Consider the following 18,366-nt stretch of genomic DNA (forward strand, 5'->3'; position numbering starts at 1 on the left):
CTTCCCTCAGTACTTTTAGTGGATGCCAGATGCTCAGCAAGCCACTCTGTCACTCTCCTCCTTGGGTGAATGGGGGAGAAAACTTCAACCAAAGGCTCGTGAGTTGGGATAAGAGCAGGGAGAGATCACTCACTGTGGTCATGGGCAAAACAGACTCCCCTCAGGAAAATGTTCCATCTATTACCAATCAAATCACAGTAGGGTAACGATAAACACAACTAAACCTTAAAACACTGTCATCTGTATCTGCATACTCAGTTATGGGATTAGTTTTTTAAATTTGTGCAGTTTTGCATTTGCCAGCAGCAAGCCTGCTAACTCTCCACCTGTTCTTACAGTGAATGGCTACTACATCTCGGGGTCCCCAGGACACCAGCTCGACTCAGGTCACATGAGCCTCCGAAAAGCCAGTGGGGACACCCAGGTAAGTTTTTTTGGGAAAAAGCCAAACAGCAGAATCCAAGAAAAAATAGGTTTCTACTTCAGCAGTTTAGGAATCCACCCAGAGCAGGAAGTCAAGAGGTCATTTTCTTTTAGAAACTCTCAGATCAGACAGATTTGTTGCATGTAGCATAGTTAGTCTTTGTGTCCAGCTGGTAGAGCAGTAAAAAACGCCAAGATCTTTTGGATTTTTTTTTTGTCCGATCATTCCTCTCTGAAAAATCCACCAGGACACTTCAGTCACTATTAACAACCCTATGAATTTTCCTGCCACTCCAGCCTGAACCCCTGGCCTGTGTCCAGCACTGTCCTCTCTTTACACTTGCACATCCGCCCATGTCTGTATCTCATTGTGTTTTCCTGCAGCTCCAGCTTTCCCTCCCAGCGACAGTATTCACAAAGAATTCATCCAGAGCTTTATTCTCAATGACTTCATCCACTCTGGCCTGTCCTTTCACAGCCCCTCCTCAGTGCCTCACCCAGCACATCACCCCCAGTTAACCTACAGGATGCTGACTTGTGGACAGTTGGCCTCCCCCGCCTTTGTCCAAATTCCCAATAAATATCACTGCACTTTTGCTTGCAACGCATCATATCCCTGGGAAAGTCTTCCCCACAGGTCTGCAGATGCAGCACAGGGCCCTCTTCCAGCTCCTCCCAAGAAACTCTTTGCTCCCTGCCAAAACATCACCGTGTGACTGCCACAGCTGGTGGATCCCACTGCAGTTGGGCCGTGCTTCCCCACCCTCTGGCGTTTCCCCCAGTGGTCCCCAGTGAGTTTTGTGTTTCATTTCGGTATGAAAGTGCTGAATGCCCCTGGGGAAATGCGTGTTTGATTGGTGTGCTGCTGCCACGTGGACCTGGCCTCTCTGGTGCTCTCAGTGTCTCTCTGACGTTCTCTGTGTCTTGGTCTAAGTTTCGTGTTGTCTGACGACCGTCCCGCTTTGCCTTGACCCTCTTGCTGCCTCGTGAGTAGCTCCCTTCAGCCTTCCACCTAGGTCAGTATTCCTGGTTTAGATTCATGGCATTTCTCATGATACAGTCCAGCTCTTTGGATTCCCTGTTCCTTCCACATCAAACATCTTGTACTAGCTCCCTGTGCTGCTGTGTCTCTGGACAATTTGCTAGGGCTGGACACAGTGAGCACCTAAACTAGGGCAAAGGCATTTTAGGATCTTATCTAGTGCATTACGAGACACCCCTATCCACTCATTTACTGTGACTCCCTCAGAGAACCCAAATAAACTTGTAGGCTGTGACGTCCTTCAGAAAGTCCCTTGTGAATCCTTGTGCCAAAAAAAAAAAAAAAATTAATTTCTCAAGGTGTCTGACTCCCATGTTTTTGTAGTTGGCTTGGAACACAGATTAACTAACTTCTGCAGAACTTCCTCGTGGCAGCATTTGCCACCTTCTGTTTTTACAGTGCTGACTCTAACTCGAATTCACAGACAGCTTCTTACTCAAATTCACATCTGAGATAATGAGGAGTCGTAGAGTCACAGAATGGTTGGGTTGAGAGGGACCTTAAAGCCCTTGTTCCAACCCTTGCCATGGCAGGGACACCTTCCACTATCCCAGGCTGCTCCAAAGATCCATCCAGCCTGGTCTTGGACACTTCCAGGGATCCAGGGGCAGCCACAGCTTCTCTGGACACCCTGTGCCAGGGCCTGCCCACCCTCACAGGGAAGAATTTCTTCCAACTATCCCATCTAACCCTGCCTTCTGGCAGTAGGAAGCCATTCCCCCTTTTCCTATCACTCCATCCCTTGTCCAAAATCTCTCTCCAGCCTTTTGCAGGCTGACTTTAGGTACCAAAAGTTTCCACTAAGATCCTTCTGGAGCTTTCTCCAGTCTCTCTCAGCCTTTCAGTGCTATGCACTGCTGTGCTCAGCTGACTCAACCACCAGCCTGTCAGAAATCCCTTTCAGGACTTTTCTCATTCCCTTCATCACCTCCGTGATACTTTCTTTCCGCTGCTCCTTTATTACAGGTTTTTCCAAACTGAACCCCTGGCTTCATCCCTGCTTTGAACCTGCTTTGAATTAGTTCTGAATCCCCAACTGGCTGCTTGGTGGCATTCATTCTCAGAACAGCTTGTGTCTACGCCCGCTTGGGAAGCTGCTTTTCCTGGGAGCTGGGGCGGCTTTTGCAGAAGAGCCTTAGCAAGGAAAGCATCTGACCATGAACTCGTGGTTGCAAGAAGCTCTTTTGCCTCCCCTCAAAGCCTTTTTGGCCTGTCTGCCTCTCTCCTTGTGTGTCTTGGGCCATCCTAAGCTGCTCTGCCTTGACTGCCTCCTTGTCTGTCCCTGGCACGGGCTGTGTCCCACCGTGGAGCAGCTCCTAGGCTTTGGCCAGGATGCTTTCTTAGACCTGGGCAGCAGCCACCGTGCAAACAAATGCTGGCAGGATCCCTCCAGCAAGCTCAGCCACATTTCTTGGAAACAGGTCAGGGGGTGGGGGGAAAAGCCACAGCTGAGAACAGCACGGAGCTATGCTGTGCTGGGCACGGGGCCAGACCTTGTTTATGGCTTCCTAGAGAGCAGCTAAACGCTGCCCGTTCAAATTGTCACAAGTGCCACCAAGCGGACGGCAGAACAGCCCTGGAGCCGCACGTGTGTGGTGCTGGGCACGACGCTGCTGCTGGGTGTCGGGCCCCAGGACGAGCACCGGGTGCCCGGGCAGTGGGATTTGGGGTGGGAGTCCCTGGCACAGCCCAGTGATGCTGCCAGGAGCGACCTCACGTGCCGCAGATCAGCTGTCACAGCATCTGAGCCCCACCGGAGACCCTGCCACCAGGACAGGGGGCACTGCCCGCCTGGGGGGGGTCTGTGGAGCACGTTTGTGTCCCCGTCCCCACGGGGGCACGATGCCACCGTTCCGCAGACAGCCAGGAACTGCCTGACGGCAGGACACTGCCACCACCGCTGTCCCCGGCAGTGGGCATCGCCGTTCTCGTAGCCGGCAGAGCAAAGTGCCACCCCGTGGGACGCTGCTGTCCCCGTCCTCAGCGGGGTGCGACGCCGCCGCCCCTCCGCTCTTCCCACCCCTCCGGCGGCTGGCACCGTCCCGCGGCCCCGCGCTCGGTGCGGCGGAGGCGAGAGAGGCGGAGCAGCGAGCCGGGGCCTCCCGCAGCTCCCCCTCCTTCCATCCCTGCCTCCCGAGCCGAGCCGGGCCGGGCCGTGCCATGGGATCCGCCTCTCCCCGCCCCGCGCAGCCATGCTGGGCTCCGAGAGCGGCCGCGATGATGCGCTCCGCTTCCCTCCGCAGAGCCCGGGCTCCCCGGCGGCACCGCGGCGGCAGAGCAAGGAGAGCAGCCTGACGGTGAGTGCGGGGCACCGGGGAGGGCAGCCGGGGGCGTTCTGTGCTGGGTAAAGGGCAATGGGCTGGGGAAACGAGGGGGCTCCAGTACGGGGTAATGGGCTGGGGAAACGAGCGGGTTCCGTGCGGGGTAATGGGCAGTGCAGGGATTCCGTGCTGGGTAATGGGGCTGGGGAACAGAGGGAGTTCCAGTGCTGGGTAATGGGCACCGGGGCTGGGAATCGAGGGGGTTCCGTGCTGGGCACCGGGCAAGTGGACTGGGAACCGCGGGGATTCTGTGCTGAGCACGGCACCGGGGATGGGGAACCGCGGGGATTCCGCGCCGGGCAGTAGGCTGGGAACCGCGGGGATTCCGTGCTGAGCACCGGGCAATGGGCTGGGAACCGCGGGGATTCTGTGCTGAGCACGGCACCGGGGATGGGGAACCGCGGGGATTCCGTGCTGGGCACCGGGCAATGGGCTGGGAACCGCGGGGATTCCGTGCTGGGCACCGGGCAATGGGCTGGGAACCGCGGGGATTCCGCGCTGGGCACCGTGCAATGGGCTGGGAACCGCGGGGATTCCGTGCTGTGCACCGGGGCTGGGAACCGCGGGGATTCCGCGCTGAGCACCGGGGCTGGGAACCGCGGGGATTCCGTGCTGGGCACCGGGCAGTGGGCTGGGAACCGCGGGGATTCCGTGCTGGGCACCGGGGCTGGGAACCGCGGGGATTCCGTGCTGGGCACCGGGGCTGGGGAACCGCGGGGATTCCGCGCTGAGCACCGGGCAGTGGGCTGGGAACCGCGGGGATTCCGTGCTGGGCACCGGGGCTGGGAACCGCGGAGATTCCGTGCTGAGCACCGGGGCTGGGGAACCGCGGGGATTCCGTGCTGGGCGCCGGGCAATGGACTGGGAACCGCGGGGATTCTGTGCTGAGCACCGGGCAGTGCGAGGATTCTGTGCTGAGCACGGCACCGGGGATGGGGAACCGCGGGGATTCCGTGCTGGGCACCGGGGCTGGGGAACCGCGGGGATTCCGTGCTGGGCACCCCGTGCCGCAGCATCCTTCCCGAGCGGCGTTGTGGTGTTCAAACGCCCGTAAAGCCGGGGGGGGTTTGGGATCTCTGCCCTGCGCTGGAGTCCAGGCGCGGTTTTCCGTGGGGTGATGGTGATTCCAGGATGAGGAACTGAAGTACTGAAGAGTTAGAGGAAGACAGACAGAGACGGATTTTTTTTTTTTTTTTTTTTTTTTTCCCCGATCTATATTTGAGTTAAGAAGGTTAATTGTGCCTGAGTGTCCAAGTAAAGATTTCTGGTGGAAAGTATAGGCAAAGGATTTATATTTCAGTGTGAAGTTAATCTTACATTTACTTTTAGTCTTTATAATTAAGTATTACTGACTCCATGAAGAGACTTTTTACAAGAACGTGTAGTGACAGGACAGGGAACAGTGGTTTTAAATTGAAAGAAAGGAGATTTAGATTAGATAGCTGGAAGAAATTGTTCCGTGTGAGGGTGGGGAGGCCCTGGCACAGATTGCCTGAGAAGCTGTGGCTGCCTCTGGATCCCTGGAAGTGTCCAAGGCCAGGCTGGACAGGGCTTGGAGCAGCCTGGGGTAGTGGAAGGTGTCCCTGCCCATGGCAGGGGAGTGAAACAAGATGGGCTTTAATGCTCCTTCCAGCCTAAGCCATTCTATGATTCTGTGTTATGAATGGAAATGTTCTCAGTTGTATCTATGGTATGTCTCAGTTTACAGACATTAATATCTTCTGTGTGCTTGGTGACCTCATCTGAAGCACAATTAGCACTTATGGGCTCTTCAGTGCAAGATAGATGATAAAAAACAGAAAGGAAATCAAAACAGATGAACGAAAGTGGCTAATAATAGAAAGTTTTATTTAAATGGAAATCAGAAGAAACAAACAGATAAATTAATTTTCAGCAATAAAGGAGAGGCAATAACCTTGCTTGCAGCTGCAAGAATTGGCAAGGTATCAAGTGCCCGAGAACAAAAGGAATAATTTAATATTATACATTCTTAATGTTACTACGAGGAGGAGATGGTTGTCTGCGTTGTCACGTGCAGCCTGCAGATTTATTCCTTAGTGGGCTGGGTTGCTGGTGACAGAGACCAGGGTTCCAAGGAAGCACATGGACGTGCCTCTGACTGAGATGTGGCTCAGCCACTGCCATGTAGGTCCAGTGTTCTGGGGCAGGAGGGGGAAATCAACAGCTTTTGGGGAAAAGCCCACTTCAGTCAGTGATTTTAGGTTGCAAAAATCAGTTGTTGCCAGTGTTAGTCCTGTTGATTGGGATATTGAGAGTGTGGTGTGCTTTGAAGCAAGCATAAGTCTGTATGTTCAGACATTTTTGCAGATGCCTAGGACAATCAGCTGTTCCAGGGCTGCAGTGGCTGGGGCAGGAGACGTATCCCAGCCCTCGAGTGCAGCTCCTGCCTGCTCAGACTGGGGAGTTGAGGTAAATCATGGGCTGAACATCACGTCCAGAGGGACTAGACGTGGTCACACGGGGTGGCTTGCACTGGGCTGCACGAGCACAAGAGCAGCAGTGCTTGTTTTTCTGCAGTCCCTGCTGCTTGCAGGGCTGAGGACTCAGGCTGTTCTCTCAGGGTGCTTTTCCATATTTGCTGGCCCACGTGCCATCAGGTAACATCTGCAAAGCAAGGAGCCGTGTGTTATGTCGGGGTCACTGGGTGTGCGTTTTCTCCAGCAGAAGCCCAAAGCTTTCAAGTAGGATGAATCAGATAGACAAAAAAAAGCTAATTTTAACAGCTGTTTGCTCCAAGCCATTGCCTCCATCAAGGCAGCATTGTGCAAAATAAATCTCATATGGAGTGTAAACTGTAAAACAGTGGAAGTGTTTTTGTCGTCTCCTAGGAGGTTCTGTTTGCTCAGTGCCACTCAAGCTGACGTGGGGATGTTCTGGGTAGCAGAGCTGCAGGGCATGTCCTCAGCCTGCTGTCAGATGCTTTTCCTTGGTCTGTAGCAGTGCTCAGGCAGAACCTCTCCTTGCAGAGGGGAGTTCTGTGATTTCCTTCGAGGCTTTTGGTCCAGGAAATCCCCCTTCAAACCGAAATCCTGTGGCACACAAGCTGCAGGCGTCAGGTGATGTCCAGCCGAGCTGTTGCTGCGTCATCGCCTTCAGCAGAGGAGTGGGAGCATCTTCCTCAGGATGCATCTGCCTCCTCTGCATCCAGATAACATTAAGTAGCACAGCTTCTAGAAACCCTGAAGGCCGGTGGAGCTGGAGCATTTCCCATCTCTGTGCAACCAACAAGAATACTCTGGTGTTTTCTGTTTGCTGAGTGAATGTCTTCCATGGTCTTCCATCTTCTTTGGGAGAGAAGCTCCAGCTAGGTGTATCAGAGGCTGTTATGGAACTGCTGTTTTTACAAGGTGTGGTCTGTGCTGGTTTTACAAGGAGTTTCAAGATGCACTCGCTGTTTTAAGAGTGGATGGTTTGCTGGCTGATTCCTGAAGCTTCTGGCCCATGAGTTGTATGTGGAAGCTGGAGATCATTTACAATAAGTGAGAGAGAGTTAAATGGAGAATGTACAGGGGGATATCACCTGAGGAACAGAGCTGTGTCTTACTTGGAAAAGCAGGAAAGCTGCCTGATTATAAAGGTATTTCTGAGCGTGGGTTCCTTTCTTAAAAATTCTCTAGTGCCTTGTTAGGATAGTGCAGGACTTGGAGAACGCAGGTTTTGGATTGCATCAACGAGCACGTGCTGCAGATGGGAAGATGGGCAGCCTGTGCACAGGAACTTGGGATTTGCTGCTGCTGTGCTCGTGTCTGACCCAGTGTGACACACACAGGGTTGTGATGAGCGCAGCATGAGGCTGCACATCCAGCACAGCTCCCCCCTCTGCCCGGGGGCTGGCTGCGTGGTGGATGCTGTCAGAAAAGCCCTGGTTTGGCAAGGGCCTGAATAATTTCTGGACCAAGTAAAGAGGGCTCCTCCACACTTTTGGCAGAATCTTCCCTTTTAAACAGAAAGGAATCAATGGATCTGTTAACAGAGAACACTTGAGTTGTCTCTTCTTCCCTTTTGTGGTGCCATAGCTGCAGCATCACCCTACCAGAGCTAAAACCCAGGGCAAATTCATGGAGCTGAAGCTACCCAGACATAGCCCAGGCATTTCTGAGCTTCCCTGTCTGGGGAGAGTTCAGGCTGCCCAAGCTCTTCTGAGAACTTCTCCAGCCTTTGTGTTTGGCTTTTTTACCCAAATAGTTCCCTTTGCCACGTGAACTCGCTTAGTGGAGTCGGATGTTGTACTTTTTGAATTTCTTTCAGCTGAAATTGTAAAGAAGTTACTCAAGTGAGGCAACCTGGCACACCTCTTCTGTGTTTAAGGTGCTGTGAATGTGTAGAAATCAGAAAAATAATGCACATTTTCAAGTTGAAGAAATAAGCAAAAGTGTTGCCCTGCTTTAGTCGCTTTAGCACAGCACAGTGAGTTTGCTCGCTTTCTGCTCACTTATTTATGTTGTCTCTGATGTAATAAACATGTAGTTGATTATCTAAGCTTTGATCAAATAATTCTTGTTTTATTCATGTTGCTTGGCAATGCCTCAGTTACTGGTGAGTGGTGGCAGTGACTTCAAAGCCCGTAGAGACTCTGAAATCCAGGAGATTAATGTGCCCAGCCAACCAAAGTTTGTTGCTCCTGTGCAAATCCTGTGCGTTCACCTGGCCCCTGGTTCTGTTCCTCTTCTGTCACTTTTTTGTGTCTCAGACGTAATTAAGAGTCACCCCCAACATAAACAGCTCATTTTGCCGTGACTGCCAGTGTACTCCTGGGAAACAGGAGCTGGAATATTCACCTCTTAAGAGTATAATTGCATTTGCTCGTGATCAGTGCACAGGCAAAAGTATTTTGATCAGTTGAGTCTGGCACACAGCTTGTCAAGAGAAAAGCATCAATTTGTGCTACTTCTCTGATCCCCTCTGTGCCTGTCCTCCACCAAGCTTTGTTTGTCACCGTGTTTTTTTCCTTTTCTGACTCTGTACCTTCCGTCCTCTGTGATCCAGCGGCTCTCAGACAGGTTCTGGTGCCACTCATGGCCAGTGACAGCTGGAAGGACAAGCCGCTGTCCTCTGGCAGCTTTGCCCAGCTCTTCCTTGGGGTTTTGCCCTGCTGCTGTCCTGTTATTAATTTTGCTTTGTTGCAAGCTGACAACAGCCATTATTTTGATGAAGAGGCTGCATAAGAACTTAATATCATGGTGAGGCTGATTATCACCTCAGCTGTCCCGGTGGAGCTTGTGGGAATGCAATGCAGGTCATCACACCTTGTTTTCTCTTCATGATTCCATCATTACCTGAGAGACATGCTTTAATTTGTTTCGTTTCTTACTGGCAATTAACAGCTGTAATAGTCGCCTTCTGCAAGCTTTTGTTAGGCTGTGCTGGCAAGTCAGCCCTGTTGAGATACCCACACTGCCCCAGGTTTGGATTTGGAGCTTGCATGGAGCCTAGGCAGCTCTCAGGGATGTGAGCAACGTCAGGTCTCTCAGAATTAGTGAGGGCAGCGTGTTTTTGTCATTGTCCATGGGTCTGATGGAGCTCTTTAACGCTGTCAGACACAGGGACATCAGCACGAGATGCTCTGGCTGTCCTTAGCATCCCTCAGCTCAGCAGTGGGACCAAGCTGATGAAGCAGAGTGGGGTTTTTTTAAAATTTTTTTCAGCTCTCTTTGCTTTTAGAAGCAAGAAAAGGAGCATTTCAGGGGGAGGATCGGGATGGGGGGAATGCCACGGCGTGACGCCGCTGCTGCTCAGCGCCAGCCTGGTGTTCCCCTCCTGCTGGGAAATCCTGAGAGCTTCTAGAAATACCAGGAAATACCAGTCCAAGAGCTCTAAGTATAACAAGTCTGGGGTGATGAAAGGAAAGATCACAGGATTACCTATGTAGTCATATGTAATTTTTAGTAATATTTCTAGAGTTTTGAAATTTTTCGTGTCAGCTGGCGGGGCTTAGTGTAAAAAGCTGTAAGTTCTGTAAAGTTCTGTTTGCCATAATCCTGTTTTTGTTTTTGTTTTTAAGATTGTAAAAGCTTCTGCATTTTTGATTTTTTTTTTTTTTTTAATTCTGGCACCAATTTCCTTTTAAAAGTGTTACTAGACCCAAATGGCCTCATGACTCTTTCCAGGCATTATTTCCAGATGATTCAGTCTTTGAAGAAGTGAAGAATATTTTGATTTATTCGTAAAACGTTGAGAAACACATGAATTAACCCTAGTTTCATCACCTGCTGATGTGCATCTTCACTGTTCCCTTCCTGCTGCATTCCTGGAGTTCTGTCCAGTGCAGTGGGACGCTGTCACCAGTCCAGCCTTGGCATTTCCAGTGACTCTGTGGTTATTGCTTCAGGGCATTGAGACTCACTGTCACATCTCTAATCAGCATCTTCCAGCTGACACAGATTGAGTTTTTGTGAAACAGGCAGTGCCTCTAGCAGGGAATGGGAATTCCCCATGCTGTTTCTCCTTGCAGATTTTCAAGCTGCAGCACACAACTCCTGTGCCTCCCACCTGTCCTGGTGCGCAGTGCCACCATGCAGTGATCCAACTCCAGATACTCTGCGATTCTGTGATGCCCAGGTTTCTGTTAAAGGCTGCAGGATGCACTTAGGAGGTGCAGCTGGTTGGAGCGTGGCCACCCTGCTCTGAACTGAGCTGATGTTCTGTGGCTCCTGGCTCTTCTGATGGGGAGCACAAGGGAGCAGAGAAGGTGTCTGTGGATGGGAGGAACCCTGTGGCCAGTGGAGGCTGGCACTGGTTGGAGGTGCCAGTGGGTCACCAGTGCATGGCCACTGCCTGCAAAGCCCAGATCTCTGACCTGCAGGTCGGTTTGAAGGGAGCTGGAGAGCAAGACGTGGTTTAGGATCTAACTGAGGTGACACCCAAAGACACCACAGGTACAGGATCCTCAGATGGAGTCAGCAAGCTCTGGGCAGAGTGATTTATGCGGAGCAGGCTCTTGTGTTGTTACAGGACAGCTGCTGAACCTCCAGCCTGGGCAGAGGCAGCAGAACCAGTGTGGGATTGTAGGAGCAGCCTTGTGTCAGCTAAAGGTTTTGTCTGCTCTGCTCTGGCACGGTGGCTTTGCGCTGTGTCAGCACCCACATCCTCTCTGATCCTCTGAATAGCCCCGGGGCAGATTCACTGCGTGTAAGCCCTGCCTTTGGCTCTGTCCCTGCAGCTGTGCTAACCCTGCCCAGAGATTTGTGTGTGGATTTCCTGTGAGCGTTAACTGATCCCAGAACAAACCCCCACCCCCATACAGTTACATCTGTGCCTCCCATCCCCGATATCTCCTGATCCCTTGATCAGTCCTCGAGTGCTGTTGATGTGACCCTGAGAGGGGCTGATGTTAGGGTACCTGCCCAGCAGGGATTTGGGGTGAGCATCACAAACTGGCAGTGAGTGAGCTCTGACTCCTGCTGGCGCTTCCTCTGCAAGGCGTGGCCGTGTCCAGGGTTGTTCTGCAGCATGTTCTGCTGTGGCTGTGGTGCTCGTTGCCTTCACGGCGCTGTTCTCCTGTGTCGTTCCTCTGGGATAAGTTAATGAGAGCTTGGACTTTTCTGTGCTGTTGTTTAATGACCGTGTGATGAGTCCTGTCTGACAGATCGCCGTGGGTTCACTGGCTCCAGAGAGCCCCTGCTCCTTTCTTCTACACAGAGCATCACTTCCATCTGAAAAGGTCTTAGAGATAGATTGAAGGGCTGTGCACTGAAAAAAAAATTCCTTTTTTTTGTCATCCTGTAAGGGACTGGCATAGCCAAGGGTGTTTTGCACCGACAGTGCCCGCAGTGCTCCCTGGCACTCACGGTGTTTCTGTGCTCAGGCTGTTTCACCTCAGGTTTTTTACCACAGTTTTGAGGGATCTGGGAGAACTCCCTGCGTGGTGCTTTCCAAATCCTGTAGGTTTTCCTCATGCGAAATGGGAGGTTTATTTCCCTCTGAGCCAACACTCCTGCTTGCAGAGAGTACCATTCTGGGAGTACTTAGCTGCTGTTTCCATGCAACAACCAATTTTTCTTGACTGGCGTGCATTCACTGCGGATTTTCTGATGGGAAGCACGTGGATGTAACTTTTTATTTACATATTTCTCATTAACAGCTATATTTCATTACTGTCTAACTCTCCTTTTTTTTTTTTTTTTTTTTTAATAATATGTTTTTTTTAAACAGATCAACTGTGTGACTTTCCCCCACCCTGACGTAATGCCAGAGCAGCAGTTGCTGAAGCCTTCAGAGTGGAGCTACTGTGATTATTTCTGGGTAAGTAGGCAGCCAGCCACATGCCACACGCAGCTCCAGAGCTTCCAAGGAAGTGGAATGAACAGCTTGATTTGTGGTGTGAGGTAAAGGAGGATTTGGGCTGGGATACAGTGTGTTCAGGGATGCCAGTGAAGATCTCCTGGAAGCCTCTGACCGCTCTGAGGTGTGGCTGGTCACCAGAGGAGTGTCCAGAAAGGCAAGGACAGTCCTCAGGAGGTGGATTTGCTCAGGAAACAGGGAGGATGTAGGACAAGCCATGTGTGTCAGAATACCACAGGCAAAAGGGCAGTGCAGCGGGAAGGGAATAGAATCCCAGAGTCCCAGGCTGGTTTGGGTTGGAAGGAACATTAAAGCCCACCCTGTCCCACCCCCTGCCACGGCAGGGACACCTTCCAGTATCCCAGGGGGCTCCAAGCCCCATCCAGCCTGGCCTTGGACATTTCCAGGGATCAATTCCTTCCCAATCTCCCATCCATCCCTCTGGCAGTGGAAGCCATTCCCTGTGTCCTGTCCCTCCATCCCTTGTCCCAGTCCCTCTCCAGCTCTCCTGGGGCCCCTTTAGCCACTGCAAGGGGCTCTGAGGTCTCTCCAGAACCTTCTCCTCTCCAGGCTGAACAGCCCCAACTTTTTAGCCGGTCTCCAGAGCAGATGTGTTCCAGCTTAGTGGCCTCCTCTGGACTCGCTCCAGCAGATCCACAGATCCATGGGATAGCGAGGTGGCTGGCAGGGAACATGATTTCAGTGTTCCCCAGAGCACGAGAGCCAGGGATACACCAGGAGGCAGGGGATGCCCCTTCTGGAGCAAGCAGATAGTTAAAAACTCCTTGTTTAACTGTACAGGATGTTCCAGAGGTCAGACAGTGAATGCATTCTTTGTAGGGTGAGGTTTGTGAAGGACAGGGACGTTTGTAGCTTAAGCTGAGTAGTTTAAATGCAGCCTGGAGCATCCAGAGTCTTCAGTGGCTGGTTCTGTGTGTGCCCCTTGTGCTCAGGGCTGGTTTCAGGTCCCTGAATCACATTAAAATAATGCAGTTGCCCTTGGAGTGTGGAGCTGGTAGAGAATGATCTTCCACTGGAAAACTTTCCTTCCTCCAGAAGATTTTTCTGGGCGGTGAGAGGAAAACCACAATGGCATCAACAAACACTACGAAAGGAGTCAACAACAAAGCTTTTAGGAATCTCGTGCGTGTTTGCAGTTACTGAAGTTATTGAAGTGTTTCCCTTTTGAAAAAAAAATGTGTCAGTGTTGGAGGCCCAGCAGCGTGTGTCCCCTTGTGCTTGCTCAGTGCTGATGGCAGGGCACTGCTAAAATGCACTGACATATTTGAAAACGCCAAAATTATCACAAAATTTCTTCAGTTTCTCCCAGTCTTCTGATCCCAGTGGGCCCTAAATCATTAATGGCGTACAGACTGATTGTTTTTTGCACGTGTCTTACAAAAGTTCCTGCCCTCTTTGGTCCTCCCCATTCAGGCTCAGCCAGTGCTTGGTTCCATGGCTTGGTCACACCTCGATGTCAGTGAAACTCTGCTCAAAGCTCCTTGCTTCTTGCAGACTTTTATCCTCCCGTAACTCTGCTCGCGGGAATTTCCTCTTTTCGTGGTCATGGTCTGCCCACAGCTCGCTCTCCTCCTTCCATGCTCTCCCCTTCTCCCAGTATCTCAGCCTGCTGCTGCCTTGCAGAGCGTCCTGCCAGTCTCCTGCTTTGATGAATCTGGTATTTTCCTCTGGCTGGCACGCGGGGCATCGGAGCAAAATCCCTGGAAATGTTCTCTGAGAATTCCTTGAGGGATGAAACAGGGAGGCAGAGAGAAAAGAGGCAGCAGAGAGAAAACTCCGCTGGTTCTTGTAGCAGCGCTGAAGCCAGTGGAGCGAAGAGCTGTGTGAAAAAGAGACAATGAAGAACGGGGTGCGTGGTGGAAACCTGGGGGACTGGTTGCTGGTTTTACAGCAGATCCACGCAGACTGGCTCTGTGCTCCGTAGTGCAAATCACAGTTGGAGTTGGCAGTCTGTTCAAGGTCTTTTAGGGCTGTGTTCTCCCCTCTGTCCCAGGAGATTCCCATGTGCTGCCCCTTGGGGCTGACACCCAGCTACGAAGGATCGTGGGCTGAAATGACAGCAGGGCTGCTGCTTTGGTCCCCACATCATCCTTTGCTGGCTGAAGATAATTATAAAACTTCCCTTTTTAAATTAAAAAAATAAAAAAAAAAGGGAGTAAGAGGAGCAGGAGAGTGTTGGGCTATTTCTTTGAGAGGGACTGAGGTGCTGAACCACCAGCTGCTCTCAGGGGAGGGTTCCTCAGCCACATCTCCGTGGGTTTGCCCCCCAAAGCTTTGTGCTGAACTTCCTTTTCTTTCTTTCAGGCAGATAAGAAGGACTCACAAGGGAACAATACAGTGTCAGGATTTGAAATTCTTCTTCAAAAGCAACTTAAAGGGAAACAAATGCAGAAGGAAATGGCAGAGTTTGTTCGAGAAAGGTAACTAGCACTTGGTTATCAAATTTAGTATTTATTGCGACAGTTTTTTTCCCAATTTAGATAGTCCTTCAACATGTTAAGGTGTAAACTGCATAAAAGGTATGCTACAAATTCTTAATGGACCTTTAAAATTTGTTTAATGTTCTGCCACACTTTCCAGGCTTCTCCAGCTCTCACTTGTCTCTCGTGCTCTGAGTTCTGTCACACAAAGGTTGTTCAGAGGGAACCAAGAAGGTTTTAGGATAAAAGCACAAACAGGAGAGAAGCAGAGTGGATGTGATATTTAGAAGGGAAGTATTTTGTCTGAAAGGTGCAGAAGCAATTTGTCCACATGGAGCACAGGCACAGCTTCCTAGAGGAGGATGTAAAAAGACATCACCTTGGTCTTGAGCTTGGCTATGGAACCACAGGATGGTTTGGGCTGGAAGGGACATTAAATTAAAGATCATCCCATTCCAGCCCCTTGCCATCTGTGTGTTTAGGGACACCTTCCATTATCCCAAGTTGCTCCAAGCCCCATCCAACCTGACCCTGGACACTTCCAGGGATCCAGGGGCAGCCACAGCTGCTCTGGGCGCCCTGTGCCAGCCTCACAGGGAAGAATTTCTTCCCATTGTCCCTTTGACGTCTCCCCAGAACCTTCTCCTCTCAGGGTGCAGTTCAGTTGGGCACAACATGCAGCTAATAGCTTCATTTATAGTTTGTTCTCTTTCCCTCTCGCCTTTTTTTTCATGCCAGGGATGTGGCAGCAGTGGAAAAATGCAAAATGCCACAGGCAATAATGGTGAGCTGGTAGAGGGGCCAGCATTCACATGAGCTTTCTGTAGCCTTTGGCGTAAGAAAATCCAAAAGACAGTTGCAGTGTGACCAGAGGTAGGAGAAAGGAACACCTGGCACATTAAAAATACAATTGAGAAATAGGCTTGCTAAGGGAGAGGATGGGAAGGCGAGCAGAGTTATGATAGCAAGGGAAAAGAGGGGGAAGCTGCTTCAAAGGAAGTAATATGTAATGAAATTTGACAGAAACAAAAGCAGGACGCGTTCAAGAGGAAGGGAAAGTTGGTGTGAAATTAGAGAGAGCGAGGAGAGCAGCTCTGACACTGGGCAGGCGTGTCTGGCCTCAGCAGAGGAAGAAGCTGGAGAGGAAAGGAAAGATCCACTGTGTGCTAGAAACAAAAAAAAGGTCGGGAATTGAGTGTGGAGAGGGTCGGGATGGGAGTTACAGAAAGATTAATACATTTTTCATCTGTTTGTGACAAAGGCTGAGGATTGTTCTGTGTGGAAAAGGAGGAGGGTGGTGTTGAGCTGGAGGGATTATTCATGGAAACAGAGCTCAGGCCGTCAGGGGAACCTCTCTGTTCCCAGCTAAGGGGGCTGAAATATTGATAAGGTTTTCCTGATGACCATCATGTGCCTTGGGGAGCACAAGACCACATTTAACTGGCAGTCTTCACATCCAGAACAATTCTCTTTGTGTGACCAGCCTGCTGGAGGTGAGATCCAGGCAGCTGTTAAAAACAGCCCTTCAACAGCAAGCTGATACAACACATGATAACCGGATTTCTTCATCAAATATGTAGCAAGAGGGAAGCTACCTGAAATTTAGTTTATCAAGCAGGTGCTTTTACAGGAGCTTCTTGTGTGTAGCGATCTCAGACTGAGCAATTACATGTTCATTCAGTTCTTGTTGGCAGAGTTATAAAAGTCAAACAGTCACAGACTTGGACTTTTAAGAAGACAAACCACAGGAAAGGAAAGAAAGTAATTAATAAATATAAAAATTTGAAATCCTGAAAAATCCAGGGTGTTGGTGTGAAAGAAGGTATCACTTTAAATCAAAAGTGAAAATAAGGTCCAGCATTTGCATTCAGAGAAGGACTCCAAAACAACAAAAAAATCAGCAGACTGCCCTGGGAAACACCAGGTATAGGAAGCAGTGTTTCCATTAGCAAAGGAGCAGTGTCTTACTCACTTTTGAATTAAGCAGTGCTGTGTTTAGAAAATGTAAGTTAAATAGCAGATTATTTAGCTTCTGCCATGCCCATGTGTGCACCTTTCACTGCTTGTCTGCAGCAATTTGTGGAAGACTTCTGCAGTCTCTGCACTGCAGGAAAAGTAATTCTGCTTTTGTTGTCCGGTAATTTCATTGTTCCCTCCTAATCTGGAGGAACAGTGTGAACAGACTCAGAGTCAGAGTTGTGGAGCTGTCTGTCAGATATCCTCTAGCACCTTTTCTCCCTGTTCCCCCTGTTGTCTTAATCCATTTCCTTTCTTCTTGCATGGCAGTCACATCACATCATCTTTGCCTCCCTTTGCAGCTCTCTGGTTTTTCTCCATCCACCATAATATGTCATGACTGAGATTATTTGAGTGTGGGCACACAAAGTGCTTTTTCTTTCAGGAAAAAAAAAAAAAAAGTTAAAGAGAAGAGGAAAATAAACCTCCAAAGATCAGCTAGAACTAGTGAAAGTCAGAACAGTGTGGGTCAGAATGCACCTCAAATCTGTAATGCTTCTGACTATATAGGGAGTGAAATGCTTAGAGTTTTCAAACAAATGAGTGGAAACAAGAACTCCAAGCTTTTTTTGTTGTTGTTAGGAAGGTGGAATTGCTGCCAAACAGCCACGTGGATGTCTGAAAATGGACTCAGGAGTTCTGGCATGTTTGTGTTTCGCAGTCCCCACAATCCAGAGTTTGCAGTGTGTTTATATCAGGCAGGGTCAGGAGGCAGATATTTTTTTTTAAAACTTCTTTGAGGTTTATCTTGGTTTTTAGCCCCTTTTGGCCGTGGATGGTGACAGGAAGCCAGGCTGGGGTAGAATAATTTATTTGTTATATTTGGGGTTCTTCACTGTAGACATTTCACATTTTTATTTTTATCTTTGATTGACGTTCCTCCTTGTGAGGCAGTCTGCCCTTTTAGTGATGCCATCCATTTGCAGTACAAGTAACACTTCAAATCCCTGAAAAAATCTTGGAGCCTAGGCCAGAGCTGGAAGCAGTGAGGAGCTCTTCCATCAAAGCCAGTGGCTTTGCTTGCCTGGTGCTGCATTTAGGACAGCCACTGGTGGCACCAGGCACGGGGTGTTTTGTGTGTGCTCATGAAATCATGAGAATCACAGAATGTTTCGGGTTGGAAAGGACCTGGAAGCTCATCCGGTTTCACCATTCCCAGTGCCTTGGGCAGGGACATTTTTCTTTAGACCAGACCCTGTCCAACCTGGCCTGGACACTTCCAGGGATCCAGGGGCAGGCACAGCTTCTCTGGGCGATCTGTGCCACGGCCTCACCACCCTCATAGGCAAGAATTTCTTCCTAATATCCAATCTAAACCTACTCTCTTCCCTTCTGAAGGCATGAGGCTTGCTTCTGTCCTGTTACATTCAATAATTCCCCAGCTTCAGCAGCAGCAGGGAAGAGCTTGACAGGATTTTAAATTGGGTATTTTCACAGCAGACCCTTTTGTTGGAAGATGGCCAGCTACTCCTCTGTTCACGAGACAAAGGATGGAGCTGCATGGGCAGCTCAGAGCAGTCAGCAGACTGTTGCACCTTTGAACATCCAGCATCCACAGAAAAGCACTCAGAGGCACCCTAAAGACAAAACTCAGCAGGAATGGAGCTCACAATGAAGGCTGTAGACTAGAACTGTGGCTGGGAACTGAGCCCAAAGCAGTGAGCCTTAGCTCTGGGGAGAGACACTTGCACCTTTATTTCTTTTAACCTGTTCCCTCTGTCCATTCCAAAGAAATTGTCACTTCTGAGACGAGATTAGTCTCACCCTGGTGTAGGTCTTTAAGGCACATTAGGTGAAATGTTCCTGGAGAAACCCTTTCACA

The 18,366-nt window shown here is 50.1% G+C and overlaps 1 protein-coding gene across 3 annotated transcripts in view; it reads left to right on the top strand.

The window, feature by feature from the left end:
* GAS7 (growth arrest specific 7) overlaps nucleotides 1-18,366 on the top strand; it is a 77,944-nt gene that overhangs the window by 46,444 nt on the left and 13,134 nt on the right. For all 3 annotated transcript variants that reach the window (XM_040081645.2, XM_040081646.2, XM_040081647.2), the window contains exons 4-7: nucleotides 339-424; nucleotides 3,709-3,762; nucleotides 11,959-12,048; nucleotides 14,413-14,528. In XM_040081645.2, coding sequence (XP_039937579.1) covers nucleotides 339-424; nucleotides 3,709-3,762; nucleotides 11,959-12,048; nucleotides 14,413-14,528 — 346 coding nt within the window. The remainder of the gene's footprint in view (nucleotides 1-338; nucleotides 425-3,708; nucleotides 3,763-11,958; nucleotides 12,049-14,412; nucleotides 14,529-18,366) is intronic.

The sequence above is a fragment of the Hirundo rustica genome, chromosome 18, assembly GCF_015227805.2.
Source record: "Hirundo rustica isolate bHirRus1 chromosome 18, bHirRus1.pri.v3, whole genome shotgun sequence".
In the NCBI taxonomy this organism is placed as follows: domain Eukaryota; kingdom Metazoa; phylum Chordata; class Aves; order Passeriformes; family Hirundinidae; genus Hirundo; species Hirundo rustica.